Below are 21,688 nucleotides of genomic sequence, written 5' to 3'. Positions count from 1 at the left end.
CCTTCTTAATATTATAAAGACGAAAGTTTGGATGTCTGGATGTCATGATGTCTGGATGTTTGTTACTCTTTCACGCAAAAACTACTGAACGGATTTTGTTGAAACTTTACAGTATGATTGTTTATAACCCAGATTAACATATAGGCTATAATTTAAGACGATATGTGACAAAAAAAATTCAATAAATAAAAAAGACGTGTCTAAAAAGCGTCATCTCATCTATCGTCATTGGTTAAATCTAAAGCGCTGGACAAACTACTGTTTTTGACGTTCGCAAATATTCATGCGGGGAAGACGTGAAACGCCATCTATCAACATTATATCTAACGCGTGTAAAACGAGGTCCACGCGTACGAAGTCGCGGGCGGCCGCTAGTTATTCATAAGAGTAATAATGTAATACTCACTTCCCGGAGAGCACCAAAGACAGGCTGTCCACCTTGGTGACTTTCTCATGTGCGTAGAGCTCGTGGCACTTGAGGTGCCTGACGTTCCTCATGCACATCAGCACCCTTCGGAACTGCCGCCTCGACACCCGAAGAGGTTTGAAGAGCGCTACGTAGACCTGAGGACAAGAGAGACACACTGTTAGACTTCAAAAATGATAAGGTGATGAGAGAATTTTCTCATTATGAGGCCTCAAGAATACTTTGTTAACTTAACGAAGTAGTGGTCTAATAGACCCCACTGAACTATACTGTGAAGATAGAACTGATGAAATCCAGTGAATTCATATTTTCTTTTCTGTAAAGTTTCTGTTAATTTGGCTTTGGCCTGGTCAAGGGTTAATCACTATTTGCGACTAATTTGTCTCAGTAAGTGGGGCTAGATTACATTATCTGTCACGGAATCATCTATTTTATAGGACAAACAAGGTTGTTTGAGCCTTTAAGCAGGTCGGCGATGAATAACGTTCGACCGCTTTATCACGCTACTTTTAGATTTGATTGCACGTCAAGTTATAGAACTTGATCTAAGACTAATAATCTTCTTTTCAGTGCTGTAAGAACTTTCAGTTTCTAGGTTCTAGATATAAATAGAGTTTATTTCTTAACAAATTAAAGTGACTCTACCTATTTTCTTTCTTCTGGATTTCTCGACGGAATCTGTCAAAATAAAAAAAAATCAAATCAAAGCTTAAATTGCAATATAAGCATAACTTAGAAATTAGAATAAAATTTGATCATATATGGAACACTGACCAATTTTACAGATAGAGCCTCACGTTGCTTCGGCGAATCGTAATCGAAACACAAAGGTCAAAATGCAATTTCAGTTCAATTATTAGAATCGCATAGTTTGATGGCACGATGTGATAGCGCAAAACTATAGTCAATTAAGCGTTTGTTTATAATTCAAATGTTCAGTAATTTCTACTAGCTTATGCAACACCTACACTCGTTTACATAAAGATGCCTGACAACAGTGTCAATCCGCTCCCAAAACATATCTATAAATAACTTGAAATCCAAGTACGGCCAATACGGCCATTCCCTAAGGCAGTCTCATCAGTGCTAACGATTCTTCGGGATAAAATAACGTAATGCCTATTATTAGAGCCGTGGCAGTCGAATAGAGCCGACATTATGTTTATTCGCATGTGTCTGATTGCCACCATTCACTGGACAGCGGCAAACTCGCGGATGAGCTTGTGCAAATTAATGGAAAGAGAATATTCACGCTTTATTCTTTTCTAGATAAACCACAAGCATCGTAATTGAGTATTCATCAAAATACATACATAAGGCGCTGATTGCCGTTGTCGCACCAAAGACAGACGCGTCTCTATAAAATTCTACGCTCTCGTACAGAGACAGTGACAAAAAATCAATAAAGTCAAGAAATACCTATATGCCTAATATACAAACGGGTATAATTTTAAGCCAGTTAAAATTATCCGTAACTAAACAGAAAATCGAATTGTAAACAAAATGTAAAGACACTCCATCCTTTTGTCTCCCCCAGCGGATATCTCGTTAGCACAAGTACGAATATCCTCCTTCACGTCGAAACTTACCAGATAAATTAGCTTTTGAACTACACCGGGGGTCCCTTTAATAACCGGCTTTATCACAATGTAATTTACTGGTTTCTTGTGCAAAGGACGAGCGTTTCCATCAACACTTACATTACAAAAAGCGAATATCCTTCTTATGGTGTAGTCTATAAATAATCATCATTATCTTGCAAGGAGCAAGCTCAGGCATAGATTGAAACCTCCGGGGTGTAATTTTGTTCGTAGAAAATGTCTGAGCTGAAAGGTCACTATACTGCTGCTCCTACTTAATATTATAATTTACTGCAATACTGACGACGACCAATATCTAACATAGCAATTTTTTCATCAACAACTAGCTGTGTTCCGCGTTTAATAACACTTTCCTTCATATCAAAAGCTTTAATCAAGCGAAATCATATCAATAGATACTATCAAGTAAAGAATTTCAAAGCAAAGAAGACAAAAACTTATATTCTTCAATCTCACACGGATTAGTATTTTATACAAAAGCACAATTCCTAGGAGCTCAGATAGGAAATGTGCTGACGTCGATTTCCATAGGGTGTGCAAATAATATCCTCTCGGATGTTAGCGGGACCGGTGGAGATATGAAATGCAAAGTTGGAGAAATATTGCTTCCCGAGACAAGGTGACAGGGAAAAAGCGTAAGCAATTTTGAAGACGACATTACTTGGCTAAAAGCAATACATCCGATCTGAAAACAAGGAACAAGAACAATTACGATCGAACAAATTCTAAATGTGGCTCAGTATTTTGGGCAAAATTTCTCAACATAGCCTGCCAGTTTTAGCTTGTTCTTTGAAAACTCAAGTGGGGTTTCACTTAGAAATCGCGCGTTAGTTAGTCTTCCGTTTTACGTTAACAGGAAAGCAAAAGCTTTTGTTGCGTCAATCACAATTCACAAAGAAATTACCTATTTCACCGATGAGGATATTATGTAGAGAGTTGACTTAGTACCGTAGCTATTTTCAATATGAAACGCGTTTTACGAGCTTATAAACTACACTACAATGGCTCTATATTGTAGACATGATATTGCAACGTCATAACTTTCTGCAATCTCCGTGCCTGTCTCCAGCAACTCTCAACCTTCGTATTATATGAGGTTTTCCAACTTACCGTTATTCTCATTTAACAATATCGTCCGTAACGAGTCTGTGAAACCTACTTTTTCGTAATCGTATTTACGTCATCTCTCACTTAATAGCTTTGGTGTTGACACTCACAACTCTCACGTCAATTGTAGATTTGAGTGAAACCATTACTTTTTCCATTTCAGTTTTCGCCTACTTGTTTACTTTGATTGATCACATTACTTCATCATCAATCAACACGTGAATTTTGGAACAGTATACCACCTGACTGAACAAACTAAAGCTAAAAATTATTTTCTAGAACCGACAGCTGAGCTGAAGTCAACTGCATCAGCTGAACAGTTGTGCCTATTTTTGCCGAAAGCATAAATTATACTCGAGGCGCTCTTGTTGCCATACCTAAAAACAAAACACTGCCAGAACGGTGCAGTTAAATTAATGACTCCGAACAAAACCTAAACAAGTCTTGGCCTAATCCAGCACGGTCCACATTACGGCAACAGCTGGACGCGTTTAAAGCCAAAACAATGGGACCTTTTTACCGGCCGCCATATTGTGCCGGGACTGGCGGGCTATTGTATCAGTAGCGGCGAAAATATTCATCTCGGCTCGCTGGAATAGTTCTGTTTACCCTGCTCCAGAAATATTACGGGTGCAGCCCTTGCACCATGTTTGTTATTGAGGGGACCAGTCACTTCCAATAACTCTACGTACATGTTTACTCATTCCAGAACCAAAATCCTACAGATCTAAATGGTAATTAAGCGAGCCGTCTGATGCCACCCACACACATCACACTCAACCTCAAGACAATGCCGTAATTATTTACTTCAATTATGCTCACCTAAATTTAATATTAAATATCAGAGAACAACCTTTTAGCTAATGAATTGTGTTTTAAGACAAACCTACGCAGCGTGCGTAGGCATTTGAGATGATTCCTTTCCTACAGCCAATGAAATTAAATTCGGTATTGTTGGAATATTAAAAGGCAAAAGCCACCGAGCTGAGGGTAAAATTATCGCTTCTTTTAGTACAAAGTTGTAAAAGAATACGTAATGGTTTCTCACGAATAAATCAGCATCAGCTTTTCCGTCATTACTTATTTACGATAGATCAGTTTGCTCCCGAAATGCTTCCGTTGGAGGAACTTTGTTTCGACATTCGAGTTCGTGTGTTCAATGCAATAGTTATTAGACACAGAGTCTCACACGATTTTTAACATATAAGTAAAAAAAGAAATACAGTACCTATTTTAAAAAATTGAACTAAGTTTACAAGAAACATTTACAACGAGAAAGACAAGTCTAAAATTGAAAATGATGACTCAATTTTTCAACAGTGTACACTGAAAATCTTTGCGTTAGCCGAACATTAGCTCAGCGAAACGATGGCTGACCTCCGATAGAGCTAAAGGCCAGCACAAATTAAACGCAAACATTGTAACGGGGACAGTGATCTCGGCCGAACGATAGTCAAATATTGGTAATGTATGCAGCTAGCCTGCAGCCGCTTTGTCTGCTGCTAACACTGGTGTTTATGTAAATAACCTTATAGCCTAAGGCTGAGTTGCACCACCTAACTTTGAGGGTAACTATAACGATAACCGATGTTTTTTGTATGGAGTTTGTCAGATTTTTGACGTTTGTAAAAGTCAAAGTAAGATGGTGCAACCCAGCCTAAGATTGCTTGCGGCGGCGATATTATACACTGAAATATTATGATGCAGGACACCCCATATTTCACTGTTACTATTAGGGATGCCAACTTAGTACACAACTGCTTGAGACTTCTTACTCGTGAAAACGTTTTCTTTAAAAGAGCATCATTTATTACGATTACATTACCGAACATTGCATCAAGACTTCTAATTTAAAAGGTTCTGCGTTCAGTAAAAGGTCTAGCTCTAGAAGGTTCATTGTTATTCGAAAACGATATAAACCCTAGATTTTATTAAGAATTTACGTAAAATGAAAAGGCGTAGATTAATATTAGATTATGAGTACAAAGTAGTGTTGCCAACCCTGGTCAATTTTGGAGTTGACGACTTCGCAAACACAAGTCAGTGTTTCTACGAAATCCTGAATAACTTACGCATTTCTGGATAAGCATGAAACATAAGAACGCTCGGTGCCAAACTGCCAACATGCCTAGAAAACCAATGTACACTAATCCTAATACAATATTGGGTTGGGTACAATTTCAAATATAATTTTCGGACCGATACATTTTGGCCCAATAAATTCAGTTGGCGAGTTGGCGAGATAAAAAAATTGGCCAAGAGCGAGTCGAACTTGCGCACGAAGGGTTCCATACCATTATCTAGGTTTAGGGTTTCGTTTTTACCCCTAAAAACTTTTGGATTCTCGGAAAGAGTGCCGATATGACGATTGACGACCTACGAGCCTACGGGTACGTTATTATAAGTTGAGCTCCCAACTTTTACTAACTTATCCTTTTCTCAGGCTTTACGACATCGTAGTTCACAATGCGAACGAGATTGGAGAAGATATTTGCTAAAACCAAGGATAGTTTGCAAATCTTGCAAATAACCCAACATGGGAACTAGTAGACGAATAATGCTATAAAGTCACATCTGGATTCTATTGAAAACAGGGGAGTTAGCAATCTACAGAATAATAAATAAACACAGATGTAATGTAACAAAGATCAAACTGCTTCAGAAGACAGTGTACTACATCAATGAAAGAAAAGCATTGCAAATTATGATGAAAAGTTGTTTTAAAGTCGCGTAACATGAAAATTCAACTTACAGACAACTTTGCCTTTTACTAAATTCACATTGTATTAAAAACCCGATACCATGCGTGCAAAGCCGCGGGCAACAGCTAGTCAGCAGGGGCGCATGAAAAAAGTTATAACACTTTTATAGCACCTATTAATACGTCGTTATTCACCCGCGATGAGCAGGCCTGCAATAAGGTGCCAATGTGCCGTGTTTTCAGCTAAGGCCCGCCATACACGGACTGCTCGAGCAGTTAGCCTGTGATTAACATACACGGACCACGGTCAGCTTGGAGCTGCCATTGATATGATAACTGTTGGAGCAGTTGGTATTAACTGTTAAAAGAGTTACTACAAGTGAACGCGAAGTGGAATGAAAAGTACAGCTCGAGTAAGCTTATGATCAACGTACACGGACAGCTCTTGCCGTCATCAGCTTGGAGCTACCATTGATAACGAGTTACAAGCGAACGCGACGTGGAATGAAGAGTGCGGAGATAACTGCGCGAGAGCAATCGAAAGAACAGTCAGTGTATGCTTGGTGACTTCTTTACCGCGAAACAACTAGCAGTCACAAATGCTCGAGCGGTTCCGTGTATCTGTGTACGTAGAATACTGTACATAGTTTGCTATGCAGTCGCAGCTTGAAGCTGTCGACGTTACTTCTAGCTGTCCGTGTATGTCGGGCCTAACTGTCGCTAATGACACAAAGTACAGGCGACACATCAAGCTACGCACTATGGCATCTTATGTAGTTGGAATACGTGCTATTTTCTAACAAAACCATGTAAAATTATAAAGTCTGACGGGGACAAGGTTTTCTCTCTGTTGAATATAACCTTTCTCAGAGTTAATTAGATCTTTTACAGGTTTCGCCGAAACGTTAACAATGTTGTGTCCTTCAAAACCTTTTAGGGATTCTGTTTTGTTTCACGTGGATCTAGCCTTGGAAAGGTATTTGATGTTGTGCAAATAGTCACTAAATAACTGGATTGTAACAAAAATGATTATGAAAATATTCAAATGTTATGTCAAAAAAACTTTATCTTTTTTAGCTGTGGGTTCGTGTGGTTTAAAGTAGAAGAAATGGCTTTCACCAAAAAAGGCTCACAACATCAATATGGCTATACTAATTCTGTGGAAAACTGGAAATATGAAGTTTTGTGGCAGGTTACGATCATGCATAACTTATTATTACATATTTTAACCTTCTAAAACAATATTAAGCTGAGATTCTATGTATAAAAACTTTCATATTAAAATTCCTTGACGTTCGAAAGTCTAATGTAGATCGCAAATATACATCTTAAACTTGATCCAACAAAACTGTGAATAGTTCGTTCCAAACTTCCAGGATATTTAAATGAAGCTGCACATTTCAGTGTCAGCAAAACTGATAAAAATATTAGACTGAAAACATTTTTCCCAGACACAGATGTTTTAAGATACTTACTCAGCTCTTGATCATACTTGATGAAGTCTGGCTTTTTATGAATTCGTTTGGAGGCTATTGATTAGAAAAACGGTCACGCCGCATTTTAGTTTTAATAGCCCTCGAATAGTACCTATTACTCATTTCTTTCTGTTCACTGATCAGTGATCACAAATTGTAATTTTACGACCGCTTGGGGTCGTCCTTCACAAAGGTGGAATTCACCGATGCATGAAGTTTTAACACTAGCTCAATTGGTAGAAGCATCATTGCTTGGATAAGACTTGAAGAACTTATAGGTACAAGGCTGGACAGCCTACAGGGAAACACTGTACAGCCACAGTCTGCCTATAGGAGCATCTTTTAATCATTAGTCTATAGACACTCAGCAGTACCTATCCTATCCCGACACTGGGTTCCTTAACTGCAGATATGTATGGTAGAGCTAAGTTTGCATGTGCACTATGCAGTTGACAGCATGTTTTTGGTTGCAAAAACTTACCTATTACAAGTATGATTTATGACACAATTTTAACTGTTTATGTAGTTTTTATTAAAGCAGGTCTCACAGCAGCAAAAAAATCAAATTGCTTAAAAAATCAAGATTAAGTGAACGTGACGAAGCGGAGTCGGCCGATATAGAAACCGAACTAAGCAAACCGACTATGAAATGTTTTTGTCATTGTTTAAACTAGGCTTTCTACACCCTTTTATAATCCACCACACACGCTAGTGGGATTTAAACACCCGTTGGTTGAGAGCGGACAAAACCGCAAAGTCCGCAAACCACAATAACCGTTTGCGATTCGATGCTAATACAATCAGTTACTCGATTCCCATTGCTGCGGGATAGACAACTCAGGTAGAGATCTCATCAGGTAGAAAAACAAGGATAGCTGTAATAATGAGGGCTATCGTTTTTATACTTAACAGTTGGCACCCCTGGCGATTGACAGGACCTTAACTCTACAGTGGCGCCATTTTGATGAGTGAAAATGCGATAGTCCTCCTACCACTTTAGCGCTCACAAGTTGGTGCCATTGTCTTCGCTACTAGCAAGTGACAGGACCTAACTCTACAGTGGCGCTAACTGGTGAGCGCTAAAACGATAGCCCTCATTGAGCAGACACGATCGATGAGGGACTAGAAATGTCGGAGCGGGATTTGCAGGCTCAAGAATTAATTAAGTCTTTTGACTTACTGAAGTGATAATAATTGCCCTATTGATGCTCTCAAAGTTAATTTGCAATTTTGCGCCGATATTTAATGTGATTTCGGGTATCGTAGAACGACAAGATTAAAATACAAAAAGAATACCAAACACAACATTTTAGTTTATTAGTGGTTTTTGACAATTTCACCATTGAAATTCTCACGAGTCTGAAAATCCTGAAATATAGCGTGTATTTTGAATTGGAAAACTTCACTGTTGTAAGTGACACAAAGTCGGTCACAGAAAATGTATATTGCATAGGCCTTTATAGAATCTGCGGCGAAGAGTATCCTCATTTAAACTTAAATTTTCCAGGGATGAAGTTGCGAGCGCTTGTCTAACCAACTTGGCTTCACAACAAAAGAGTTGTCTACAACATTATTAAAAGAAAGAAATGAGTGAAGAAACGCGTCTACGCGACGCAGCCATCAAATTTAGGGTGCAAGCAAATAGCTTTGCATAAAATCAATACTTTTTACGTTTCTGAGAACCAAGTCCGAGCGGCATAGGCCTGCAGTTTTTGCGAGCACAACCCTTTCCTTATTGTTTAAAAAATAAAGATCAAATTGCCAAATAAATGCAGATTGTGCATTCGATCGTTCCGTGAATATGATGTAAACAACCTAGAGTTGGCACAACACGTGCATTTGAGATTGAATGCGTTTGTTAAAGCTCTAAAATTTCAACTTTAGCGTGCCGACTGACCTCTCCCTCATAAATAATTTCGATTGATACACAACGTGGTCCTAAACGGACTGCAAAATGATAAAATAGAAGCTTAGTTAAATCTTAAAGTTCCACAGAAATACCAGGAATATAATTCATGGAATTCTGATTAACATGTAAATCAATTTAAATGCCAAAGGGAACACAAGCAAAACAAGTTCGTTGAAATCAAATCTAAGGATAGAGACGTTATCATTCTAATGGCAAATCATTTGTTCCTGGACAAGAACAATAATTTAAAGTGGAGACAATGAGCCTTTACACGGACGAAAGTCGCTTTAACTGGTTAGCAATGAAGTATGAAACCGACTATGTTTATACGCTAGCAAGTTGCGAGCGAGTGGCACGATGACGTCACCGTCAGAAAGGGCGTTCACACCGTCTTGCCCCACTGACCTGATCCCTGAAAGGACGGCGATACGACTAATCGTAAAAGAATAAATAGGGTGTAAAGTGATCAATCATCCGCACCTTCAAACCAAACAAAAAACAGAAATTAAATTAAGGTTGCACAGACTGCAAAAGAAAACAAAAGCTGATACAATCTTGTTCAATGTTTCACCAACAATAACAAAGAACAGAAACATACAAAATAAAGACACATACAAAATAAAGACACATACAAAATAAAAGGTACTTACAAATACCGCGAGTCCCAATAATATAAAAAAAAGTAAAGCCATTAACACAAAACCCTCAATTTAAACCGAAGATAACCTATCTTGAAAAGATCCAAGATTTTACGGTCCATTCATTGTTAGCAAGTAAAAACTTGCGAGGAAATAGTGTCAAGGACAGAACATAAAAATATTGGACCTCGGATCGTAAACTAAAAGGACGGATTACCGACCCTTCGAGATTACGTCCATGTAGGTAGCCTTTTCGAAATAAATAATTTTGCGACCATCAAACGACAAAATAACATAACCGCTAAGCTGCGGTGACCCAAAAGTGGATGGATTGAAGTCTAATAGGTCGACGACTAAAAACGTAGTAGACAAAAATGTCGGTCCATAAATGGTAGGTATTTAGTGATTCTTGGCGAACGATCGAAAATAAATTTTAATGGAAGCCGGGCCGGATTACATTTGGCGTCGGCAGAAATGTTAATCAGCTTTTTCGATACTGTTCCAAGTTTGGTACCTATGCTTCGAGAATTGCCTACCGTTGTTTTTGTAGTGATTAGTAGATTGATGTGCCATTTCCGACCAAGATTAAGTAGATAGCGCTTATTAAGCTGGTGTATATCAGCTAATGGGTAGCCCATTCGAGGGCAAGATACGTGCTTCGGGATATAGACAATCAGTCTTACTTATAAAAATCAACTAATCAACGTCTAAGCAACTAATTAACTAATGACTCATTAACTTCTTAATTAGTAATTAACTATTTCTCACTTATAAACACTGCTCAAGCGTCACTTAACTAATCAACTGTTAATTAGGGTTTTTTTTTTTTTACTCCACCTAAACCGAACTTCAGACCAGTTCTAATGCCAAAATGCAGATAGCCAATGCGAAAATTAAGAATAATAAACGTCAAAGTTATGTCAAACGGAACTGTCAAGTCTACAACAACAAACAAACAAAAGTACTGTGGCGACTATGTCCCACGTACGCCTTATTATGTACCAATTAATTTTAATATAGGTACACTAGATGATTGCGTGTTGATTTTAAAGCATGGTAATTTTAGTTTCTCACGCATCTGCACTTTTACAATTTTATTGTCGGAATGTTTAACTCAAATCTTTTTAGTGTTTCGCCGACGTAACATTTGGTGTATTATTAGTCCATTGAATTAGTTATTGTAAGTGAAACACCAATCGTTGTAATCTATTGTTATAATTTCACTTTGTATTATGTTTATGGCACCTTTGCCATGTGTTTCACGCTAATTGTTTTGTGTGTATCTTCGTGTTATTTTCACTTTGTTTTACGTTTGTTACCTGAAAAGACTGCCGACCGTCGAGAGGAAAACCAATGTTTCGTTAGTCAGTCAGTACGCAACCTCGGTACCGGTTAGACGCCTTGAAAGCTCAGCCGCGCTTACACAATTTATTACCGTCTCACAAGTCTATATAAAAACCTACAAACCCTGCAACCCGAGTATAGAACGCCGACAGTGGTGTTAGTGGTGGTTCCCGTGGTGCGTGGTTTGGTGCGTGGTATTTTTCGTTCGACTTTTCTTCCGCAATCATAAAATGGAACATCAAAACATGGAAATTAAATCAACCAAGAAAAGAGTCCGATCTTCAAACTGGGATGAAGACGAAAAGGTATTTACCACACTGAAGTATTTTCATATTTTATCATCATCAACAGCCCTTTACAGTCCACTGCTGGACTATGAGCCTACTCATATTTTATATTGAAGTTTAGTACGTATTTACTATTTTGTCTAGCTGCTACCGCAGCTGGTCATCAAAATACCTGTTTAAATCTTACAATGATTTATAATTTAATCTTGTTACTTTCTTGCAGAAACTATTAAGGCAACTTATTATGGAAAAAATTGATGTAGTCGAGAAGAAAGACTGCACTACAAATACGCATGCAGAGAAGAAAGCTGCTTGGCAGGAGATATTGTCTAGGTAACACTTTAATTTTTATGATATTTATCTATATCTATACTAATATTATAAAGAGGAAAGATTTGTACCTATTTTTGTATGTTTGTAATGAATAGGCTCAAAAACCACTGAACGGATTTTGATGAAACTTTACAGTATTATTGTTCATAATCCAGAATAACATATAGGCTATAATTTATGACGATCTGTGACAAACGAAATTTCACGCGTGCGAAGCTGCGGGCGGAAAGCTAGTTATCTATAATTACGTTGAAATAATATTCCTCATATAAAATAATTTGCCTTTTTTACAGTTTTAATAGCCTTAACAAGAAAAAAAGGGATATGACTCAAATTATTACACAATGGCGTAACACAAAAGGCCAAGTAAAGAGTAGAGAGTCTGAGTATAGACGAGCCAGGCTCATGACAGGAGGAGGACCTCCGCCACCAAGTCCGTCCCAAGAAGATATGGAAATAATTCAAATTTTACCAAATGAGTTTGTGGTCGATAGCAACGCTTTTGATAGCGACAGTATATTTATTAAAAAAATGGAACAGGTGTGTATAGTTTTGTATTATATACTCAACCAAAGTTATTATATACCCAAACTATTTATTGTATATTTATTTAAAAATATTTTCTATTGCAGTCACAGTCGCCTGCAACTCAAAAGGTGCAACTGCCGTCAAAATCAGAAGTGACTGAAGTACTTGTATCAACCTCTGATAGTGAGATTATTATAGATTCTGAGAAATCGATTCAGGTATTGTTATCCATTATTTATTTACTAATAGAGCCCTATGGTTCGCTAGTTTTACCATCCCGCACCGGGTTAGGAAAAATATAGGCAGAATAATTATGCAATCAGGGTAGGAAAAGGATACTACTGTATGCATACCTGAAATATCATCTTAATATATTTAATATGATAAAATATCCATTCTTATGCTCTTACAGATATCAAATCCTCTTGAAGATGCGGAAGAAAAGGTGTTACAGTTAACACCAATAGCGTCAACATCAAACTCTATTTTAAAAAAGAAAAATATTATGCGAAGAAAATTATACAAACCAAAAAAAAAGGAAATTAAGGTAATCCAACTTAATCACAGGGTTTACCTAAATCAATAATTGGCTATTCTATTTAGAGGATTGAATGGATTTGTCAAAGTACTTATTTCTGAAACTTTTACTTTTTTGAGTTTCTTGTGATCAATCTTGTATTTTTTTTTTCAGATTGCAGATGATTATGAAGAGGAATTGTTTTTACTTACAAAAAAATCAAAAGAACATAGAGAAAAACGAGAAGAGGAACTGCATACAAAAAGAATGATAATTTTAGATTTTGAACAGAAATATTGGGAAATAAAATTCAAAAATGAATTAGATAAAACTGTTTTTAAATAAAACTGTATTAATTATCATTAAAAGTAATTTTCAATAAATATGTTTCTGGTAATATGGGCTATGTTATTGGAACCCTGTTCAATGGCCTCAGTGTCTACATTGTGGTCGCTGAAAGTGGAATCTGAAAAAAAAATAGAACCCAAGTAGTTTGTGTGAAGTAAACAGAATCACGGTAATATTAATATTTTCATTTTTTTTACTCACCATAATCTAAATTTTCTTTGAAATCTATTGCTAAATTGTGCAGTACTGCACAAGCTACAATTGTAGTTTTAATTGTGCTGAGTGATCCTCTCATAACTTCTAGCAGTATTCGAAACCGTTGCTTCAATACACCAAAACATCTTTCTATGACATTTCTTGTGCGAATGTGGCTATAATTGTACTGCTGCTCTGATTCAGTTCTTGGTCTTAGTACTGGGGTAAGCAAGTAAGGAGTACAAGGGTAACCGCTGTCACCTAAAAGTTTCCCCATAAATTCATTATCTTCGAATCTCCTTTTTATGGAACTCTCACGCCAAATTCTTGCATCATGGGTGCTACCTCTCCAGTGGCAAACAATATCACAAATCTTTAAATCAGCATTGCACACAACCTGTAAATTAGTTTAATATTACTATTATCAAAGTCAGCCATATTAAGAAGTCCTGTACCTCACTTCTATTTAAATTGTTCTCTACCAAACAACACAAAACATATTACTTACTTGAGTGNGCTCGGTGCTAGGGCTGTCGATGCGTCGCGGGGCGCGTCACAACCTTAAACAAAAATTAATGGATTAACGATAAATATCCTTGGACATGGTTATAGCATTTCCAAGTTCCGAAGAGCCATACGCCGACCATGTAAAATAGTCTCCGTAACGCGGGCATGCTCCAAAAAGTTTTCATATAGGCCTAAATCTGCCATTAATAAATTATTTTTATACACGATAGGTCGTTTAGTAATTAAAATTAAGTAATCTAATAGATTTTGATAAATAAAACCATATTTGAATATTTAAACATTTATTGGATCATAAAAAGTAACATTAAAAAACCTACTCAAACTCTTCAACTCCACTCATATCATTTACATCAGATTCGGAATTGGTTTCTGAGTCTGATTCTGACGTCATATCTGAATCGCTATCTGTGCTCTCTGTTGATGATGAACAAGTCGTCAATCAACCTATCTTTACGCCAGTATTCTTCTTCGAGTCTCTTTACGTGATTTACCTGCTTTTGCCAATCTTCAGGTGTAATGATTGCAAAGCCTCCAGAGTTAATGCTTCTATTTTACTCTCTAACTGTTCAACATTCTTGTCCTAAACTCTTTTGTTTTATGAGGTTCCATATGTACTCGATGTAGGTGGTATGTTTGGTATTAGTTTTTCTTGTAACCATTTTGTAAAATTTTTGGAATTCATTTGGTTGTGGTAATCACCGGTTTTTGTATCTGCTTTAAACATCAAAAGTGCGTTATTCACAAATCCTGATTCACTTCCAGCGTGAAGTATAATCCAGCGGCGATCAGGGCTATCGTTCTTTCTCACTCCAACATCCGTAGCAGAATGCCAACAACTTTTGACAGTATAGTGAGCGTGGATCCAGGTTTCGTCTAAATATATAACTTTTTTTTTCTCTGCCCCAAGTGAATCATTTTGTTTCATGCGCCGTAAATATTCGTAAANCTTGAGTGTTTATTGAATACTGTCCTTTCCGGTTTACATAGTACTGACCAGCATCTCCTCCAACTTTTCTTATTTTAATATGAGTGCAATCTATTGCTCCAGTAATATGTGGGAAACCACAAATTGCTTCAAATTTTCGAATGGTTTCTGTTTCTTCTCTTAAATTTGAAGGCATTTTAATATAAATGGGACTTTTTGAGGCCAATGCAATAGCAACTCTTTTGGATAATCTTGATAATGTCTGCTGACTCATACCATGGATTTCGGCACAGTCTTCTTGAATCTAAAAATATAACAATTTTCTGATTAATACCTATTCCTTATTAGCGAAGGTTCTTAAAGAAATCATTTTGGTCGGTTCGTTGCTAACTACTAACCTCGTGGCGGCCCCAGTATCTGATAACTGCCATTACTTGCAACTCCACAGGTATACTGCCGCCCCGGCTATCCACGGACAAATCATTTCTTAAAATGTTTATAATTTTTTCCATATTTTCTTTGCTAAATCTGTAACGATGTTTAAATTCATTTTCACTCAATTCCTCCATTGGGTTAGCTCTTGAATTATACACTTTTGGTCTTCTATTTCTCCCTAAACCGATATTTCTGAAATTGCTTATTTCTTCAATGTCGTTTTGGTATGTGTGTAACACATTATCGTCTTCAAATAAATCCATTTTAATAAAATTATTTCACTTCACAAACAAACACAAACGAACAGAACAGCGCGTTGCATGGCACGTCACGCATCAGCTGTTAACTTTATGATCCGCCATTTTGGTAATTAGGGCTCTAAACAAGGGTCGGACGCTGTTTAACTTGACAGTTATTTAAGCAGTCACTAAGACGTTGATTAACACTAATGATCGTTTATAAGTGAAGATATTATTTAATAGACTGTTAAACTGTGTCTTAATTTTAATAAACGTTTATAAGTAAGGCTGAATGTGTTTGCGCCTAGAGCCGAACTGATTCGTTATGCAATCTAGGCTTGAATGCGGCGCCCTGCAGCGTGTGGTCTAAAGAATTGGTATACGCGGGACTGGCACAAAGTTTAACAGAAAACTGGGTTAAATATCTTTATCTACACCGTTATAAAGACATCGACCTTTCTTTACATTTTTGATATCAAGTCTCGTATCCTTATTTATGAATACAGAATTGATATCAACAAAGGGTTTCATTCAATAAAAGTGCTCCATCTTTGTTGATAACAAACATCTATTGAGTGACCCAGATATTTGTTTTCAAAGATCGGTCACATTTAGAAGCATCTTTTAATACTGCTTTTGATCTTTAAGAAAATGGAATAGGGACCCTTTTCGAAACAAGCTGGTGGATATTGCCAGAATTCTTGTGCTCGTCACTTGAGACACGGTATCGCTTAGCTTGCAGCACGCAGCGCCGCGTGCTTACTCCAAGTCTATTAGCTTTCGAAACCAATATGATTCATTCACGAGACAAACAATCTGATATGTCAACTTGGAGTTCAACAGGGACGTATGCTGGGTCTTGAAGTTATAGACTTAGATTTTGAGGAACATGAAATTCTAGGCCAGTCAAAGGAACAAGTTTTACGACATTGTTCGCCTAGGCTATAAGCTAAGGCTGCAAAGAATAACCCGGTGTTATTCTCTTTCGTCTCTTAGTCTTTTCCTAATATGTATACATAGAGTCCTCCCTGGGGGAACATGTACAAGTTTTAATGGGTATACCTGACGAATGGCGCTTTTAACATCGTCACTTATCAAGGAATCCTACGTAACTAGCTGGCAGAAGATAAATGAGTGCATTTACTCCGCGTTTAACGATGTGGGTGAAGATATTGATGATGAGTTTAGTCGTTTGCTTTCGAAAAGATACGTTATGCTGCTTATCTCGATAGTGAGGAAAGAGTCAACAACAACAAGTTAGTCAGAATAAAACAGATAATTGATGGCAGTTTAAGGACTCCGATGAAGAAGGAAGTACGAGGAATGAGGATTTAATTGCGTGTTCTTAAGTTTTTATAGAAAAGTGAAGACAGTCTTAGAAAAGGCAGTGGCGCCTTTTCCATAAAACTTTCGTTCGTTTCGCGAATGGAAACTCTTCCGCGATACCAAGTGCATACCCCCGCTGGTATTTAGAACAGCAATCGACCGATAACACATCGCGTGTGTTTAAAATGCAATAACCCCAGAACATTAGATGACAAATCGATTTACATACTCGACTTTCGACAAACCGGCCTAGCCGATTTTGCGACTACGCCAGTCGATGGCCTTTATGTTCTTTTTATTTCTTTATAATCACTACTTTGTATGAATTCTCGGAATAAACGCGTTTTGTTATTTGACCTTAATAAACGTAAATAAGGCGTATTTACGTGTGTAAATGTTATGTGCATGTTTGCATCTTTATACCTGAGATGATGGTCTTAAATATTGTTTTATCTCAAGGTTTGATTATTTGGTAGGCTTTTTGTAAATGGCCAACTGGTTCTATAAGGCTGATGCTTTATGGACATGTAAAGGAAGGACACAGAACGAATTATGATTGTTTATGATATTAAAGCAAGTAATGAGACATGACTGACTTGGTGAATAATTCAAGTTTAAGCCTTGGAAAGAAATAGTGATGCAGGGTTATAAAATACAATGGTGTAGAAAACACATTTTCTTTATCTTATTAATTATTAATGGCAGCCTATCCAAGGGTTTTAAAATAACCCAGTTATTTTGTGCAGCACAGTTTGCACAAATTTGCTTATCAGGCGACATCCTTTGCGAAGATGTATGTGATGTTTGAAAAGTGATAACACAAATCCCATTAAGCTGGCACATTTACATCACATGTTTGATTTGCAAATTAATTAACAAAAATAATAAAATTAAACCTAGCTTGGCATTATTGATAATCTAGTTAGATAACTGAAAAATGTATTAGCATAATCTAATGTTAATTAGTATTTACTTACCTACTCATTAGAAACAGGCAGTGATAGTGTTAAATGACATTCCAATATTTATGTGAGGTTTGTTGATAAAGGTTATGGACCTTTATCCCAGATCCGTAGTAGGCCTTTGTATCTCTTGTTTAAATCATAATTATAATAAGATTTCACTTCAAATCAGGGCCAGATCTACCATATGTTTTTTGGGCTTTAGCCCAGGGTCCCCTTGAATCCTTGGGCCAGCTAAGTCAAGTAAAAAAAAATATTTTACTGTCTTATTTTTTTCTATAGGTACTTTGAGTAATTAGGTAGGCCCCTAAGTAGTATTAGTCCAGGGCCCCCAAAGCTCACAGTCCGGCCCCAATTGAAATGGCAACAAAAATGAGGGTTTCTTTACATTTACCTCAAATACAATAACTAAAACTATGAGCAGCACTCACCTCCTCAATGTCCTTGTGGAACTTGATCGGCCTCAACAAATAGAACTGCACTGAGAAGTACACAAAGTTTATCACAATGAACGCGCCGTTCCACAGCACGGCATCCAGGTAACACTCCACACTCCAGCCCCAAACGCCGAGGAACGCGCAGCCAAGAACCAATCCCACCCGCATCCATATCAACCCACTCGGGGTGTGTGGCGCCAAAAACGCCAGCAGAAAAAATATATTCGCCACTTGGAAAAACACATGGTTGATCGGGCGCCACTTCGGGCAGTGGTTCAAGTACATGTCCCACATCGACGGCCGCTCCTGCACTGTCACGTTCACGAAATCACCGCCTGCCGAATCCGACAACCGCGTCGTCTCCAATAAACCCATCTCGCTCGTGACTCCCTCCGCACCCACCTCCGTAACCTCACTGACTGCCAGCTCTGTCGTGACATTCTGCAGGCCAGTCACCATACCGATCGCTAAGGCACCCAGAAACAACATACTCCCACCGCGGTTTCACACTGTTCCGATCGAATTTTGTCATCGATACTTTAACAACGATTGGCATTTGCGAATTAATCACACCACACTGCCCCCTTTTCCGATGTATTATTCAGAAACAATAAAATATTTACACTGTTTGGTTTATTTTGAAAATAAAACTTGAAAAATAATATCGCGACGACACGGAACTACTGGCGAATGCGAAGCGCAGATAGGAAAATTTAAATTAATTAAACTATTGCAAATTGTGTAAACTTATCGCGAGTAAAACGCTTACGAGAGTCCAAAATAAAACATTAGGAAAATAGTAACGCAAACAATCGAAGCACACAAATGACAGCAGCACCGAACGAACTGTGTGTGACAGAAAGACGGACACCCAATGTGACTAGTGAGGTGCAATGCAGCACAGTTATTTTTAATGTTATTTTAAGTAACGACGGTAAATAATAACGAGAATACGTTACACATTATTTAATTTTATTCTGTTTAGATATTATATCGTGTTTCAGTAAAAATATTTTTGATCATATGTTTATTATTTGACAGAAATGCCTACACACTTTTCTTTACTTTTGTGAATACGCGCATCAGAAGAGTAAGTAATAGATAAAAAAGCTCCTTCTTTTCTTTTAGAACATGTTTATTTTAATAATAAATAAATAACAGAACGAAATATGTAATTTGAAACCCTAGATAAGACATGGTTTTTGATCGCTACGGAAATGGAATCCCTACTCTTCACGGAGCGAAGTAGCTTCATGCAAGCGCTAGAGTGAAGGCTATAATTTGGCATTGTTGTACCACGAACGAGTCATCATTGAAACTAACTAAATAATTAACAACTGTCGGATTTACGGTTGTGGAGGCACATACCGACTTTTGACTTGACAGTTATTGTTATTACTTATTATACTTAGCTGAGTTGCACCACTTTACTTTAACCGTAAGTATACTATAACCTTATCTGGTGTTTTTTGTATGGAATTTGACAGACTTTTGACGTTTGTTAAAATTAAAGTAATATGTCACCCAGCCCGTGCCCAGCCTTACTCAATAACGTTAACGTTACGCAGTGTGTTATTTACTGAAACATCACTATTTTAAAGTACTCTAAATTATTTTAACGTTTGGTCAAGTCACGAGTAAATATTTGTATGCTTTTCATTTAGTTATTTTAATATAATTGATTTAAATTAAAATATAACAAATACAAATTAATCGCATTAAGGAATCATCGAAATTATTATTTTTTTAAACATATGTTTTCTGTCAGTACTGTCACTGTCAAAATGGCGATTGTAAATAACCAAACCGCCAAAGAAGAATGAAACTATTTTATTTTTAAACCAATTGTGTAATGTAATTAAGTTAAAACAATGGCCGTATCATGTGAAATGTTATTACATCCAGAGTTATTAAGCAATGAACAGCTTTTATACATAATCAAAGAAGTAGGTAACATGTTGTTGTGATAACAGTGTACAGTACACACTCGGTATCCACTGAGTTCTGTGTTATTTATTTACTTTTTACTGTTTTACAGAGGCGTCTTAACATTTCGAACCTCGAGAGCATGGCAAGATATGAACTATTGGATATTTTCCATCAATTCTGTTTGCCTTACGGTCAGCGGAAGTACAGGGATACTGGGCGCGGGAGAATATTGAATAAGGCTAGACAATCCAGCCCAGAGCCGGTGGCCAAGCTAATAACAATAAATAGCAGTCAATATAGGAAATTGGTACATTTAGAAACAAGTGACAGGTTAAAACCTCCACCAGATTTGTTCTCCGGGAATTTGAAAAACAAAAAAATTGATATAAAACCTCAACCTGCATTAGATTTAAATATTTTGAAAAGAACGGCACCTATTGACTCAGTAAGCATTATATTTTGGGTAATCAGTTGTGTATAAATTAGTAGTTGTAAAGATAAAGTGAAAGAGAGTTTGAATTTGAGAGTTCATCGCAATATTTTGTTTTTCAGAAAACAGAAGCAGATGAAAGTCCTCCATCCAAGAAAAGCAGGAAACCAATTACTTGGCCTTAGATTTTAAGATTTAGGTTATCCAAATACATAGGTTTTGAAATGGCCTTCAAGCCTATGAATTGAGACACAATAGATAGATAAATTGTTACACGGTCATTATGTGACCGCTCGAGGATTTTTGGTTAACTTGAAATAAGTGTAAATATGGCAGACTTTTGGGACATTCTGTAAAAAGTGGTTTATACATAGTATAGTGATAATTATGCATCCTATTATGCTTTTCATCCAAGTCTTCTCAGTTTTTTTATCATCTAATCTAGGACTGATTTTACTGTTATTTATTATTTGCATCATTTTACACATTTAAGTTTAGTGAGTGTGCTATTTTATGTAAATAAGCTTGTTTTGCAGTGATTTCATTAAATGGAATTATGTCTAAAATATTCATGAAGTTTAAAGAGGCACCTAATTTCAATAATAATAACTGTTAGTTTCTATTATAAAATGTAAACTTAAGGTACAATCAGACTGATAATGCTGAAAATTGTTGTTATTTTGTAGATTGGTTGGTTGAATTTAAAAGAAAGATACCTACTAAATGAATGAGAGTCTGCTTCTGCGTTAAGAAAATTTACCATTTCACACTTGGTAGTTCAACTTACTAAAACAAAAGCTTCCTCTGTACCTAATTCTCAAGCTATAAAGTTTAAAATCCAATAAGATAATAATAATATGTTATTTTTGTAAGTTGATCTACCATTGACTACTATACACAAATGGATTGGTGGTCCAGTAGATTTTTGTTCATTTTTTGCAATAGTTTACTGTTTTAGAGCTTTTTGAACCTAAATAATCCCTCTACCATAGTCACAAATACCATAATATAAACTGTATGCTAAATCCTTTACTGTATCTATCCATGTGTCAGTGTTGAATTTTCGA

The 21,688-nt window shown here is 36.8% G+C and overlaps 4 protein-coding genes across 6 annotated transcripts in view; 2 read left to right on the top strand and 2 right to left on the bottom strand.

Annotated features, from left to right (window-relative positions):
- LOC114357772 (blood vessel epicardial substance-like) overlaps window positions 1-19,115 on the bottom strand; it is a 54,649-nt gene extending 35,534 nt beyond the window's left edge. For both annotated transcript variants that reach the window (XM_028311549.1, XM_028311550.1), the window contains exons 1-2: window positions 18,257-19,115; window positions 407-564 (exon numbers count right to left, since the gene is read on the bottom strand). In XM_028311549.1, the coding sequence (XP_028167350.1) occupies window positions 407-564; window positions 18,257-18,751 (653 nt within the window). In that variant the 5' untranslated portion in view covers window positions 18,752-19,115. The remainder of the gene's footprint in view (window positions 1-406; window positions 565-18,256) is intronic.
- LOC114357775 (uncharacterized) lies at window positions 10,699-13,269 on the top strand. 2 transcript variants are annotated; one of them, XM_028311554.1, is made up of 7 exons: window positions 10,699-10,914; window positions 11,186-11,507; window positions 11,713-11,822; window positions 12,116-12,362; window positions 12,455-12,568; window positions 12,763-12,897; window positions 13,042-13,269. In XM_028311554.1, the coding sequence occupies exons 2-7, from the start codon at window positions 11,433-11,435 to the stop codon at window positions 13,210-13,212; spliced, it is 852 nt and encodes a 283-aa protein (XP_028167355.1). In that variant the 5' UTR covers window positions 10,699-10,914; window positions 11,186-11,432; the 3' UTR covers window positions 13,213-13,269. The 2 variants fall into 2 exon arrangements, with proteins under 2 accessions (XP_028167355.1, XP_028167354.1); XM_028311553.1 differs by having other exon boundaries at window positions 10,699-11,038.
- LOC114357773 (putative nuclease HARBI1) lies at window positions 13,200-15,842 on the bottom strand. The gene is made up of 4 exons (XM_028311551.1): window positions 15,262-15,842; window positions 14,886-15,167; window positions 13,417-13,807; window positions 13,200-13,333 (listed from the first exon to the last, which is right to left on the bottom strand). The coding sequence occupies exons 1-4, from the start codon at window positions 15,559-15,561 to the stop codon at window positions 13,230-13,232; spliced, it is 1,077 nt and encodes a 358-aa protein (XP_028167352.1). The 5' UTR covers window positions 15,562-15,842; the 3' UTR covers window positions 13,200-13,229.
- A 911-nt stretch (window positions 19,116-20,026) lies between the features above and the next one.
- Window positions 20,027-21,635, top strand: LOC114357776 (ashwin). Its single transcript, XM_028311555.1, has 3 exons — window positions 20,027-20,208; window positions 20,301-20,636; window positions 20,744-21,635. The coding sequence occupies exons 1-3, from the start codon at window positions 20,134-20,136 to the stop codon at window positions 20,804-20,806; spliced, it is 474 nt and encodes a 157-aa protein (XP_028167356.1). The 5' UTR covers window positions 20,027-20,133; the 3' UTR covers window positions 20,807-21,635.
- Window positions 21,636-21,688: the final 53 nt, after the last annotated feature.

Source organism: Ostrinia furnacalis, unplaced genomic scaffold (genome assembly GCF_004193835.3).
Source record: "Ostrinia furnacalis isolate ACB-3 unplaced genomic scaffold, ASM419383v2 OfSCF3350, whole genome shotgun sequence".
NCBI classification, from domain to species: Eukaryota; Metazoa; Arthropoda; class Insecta; order Lepidoptera; family Crambidae; genus Ostrinia; species Ostrinia furnacalis.
The sequence above is the reverse complement of the archived record's forward strand: the minus strand, read 5'-3'. Positions and strand labels throughout refer to the sequence as shown.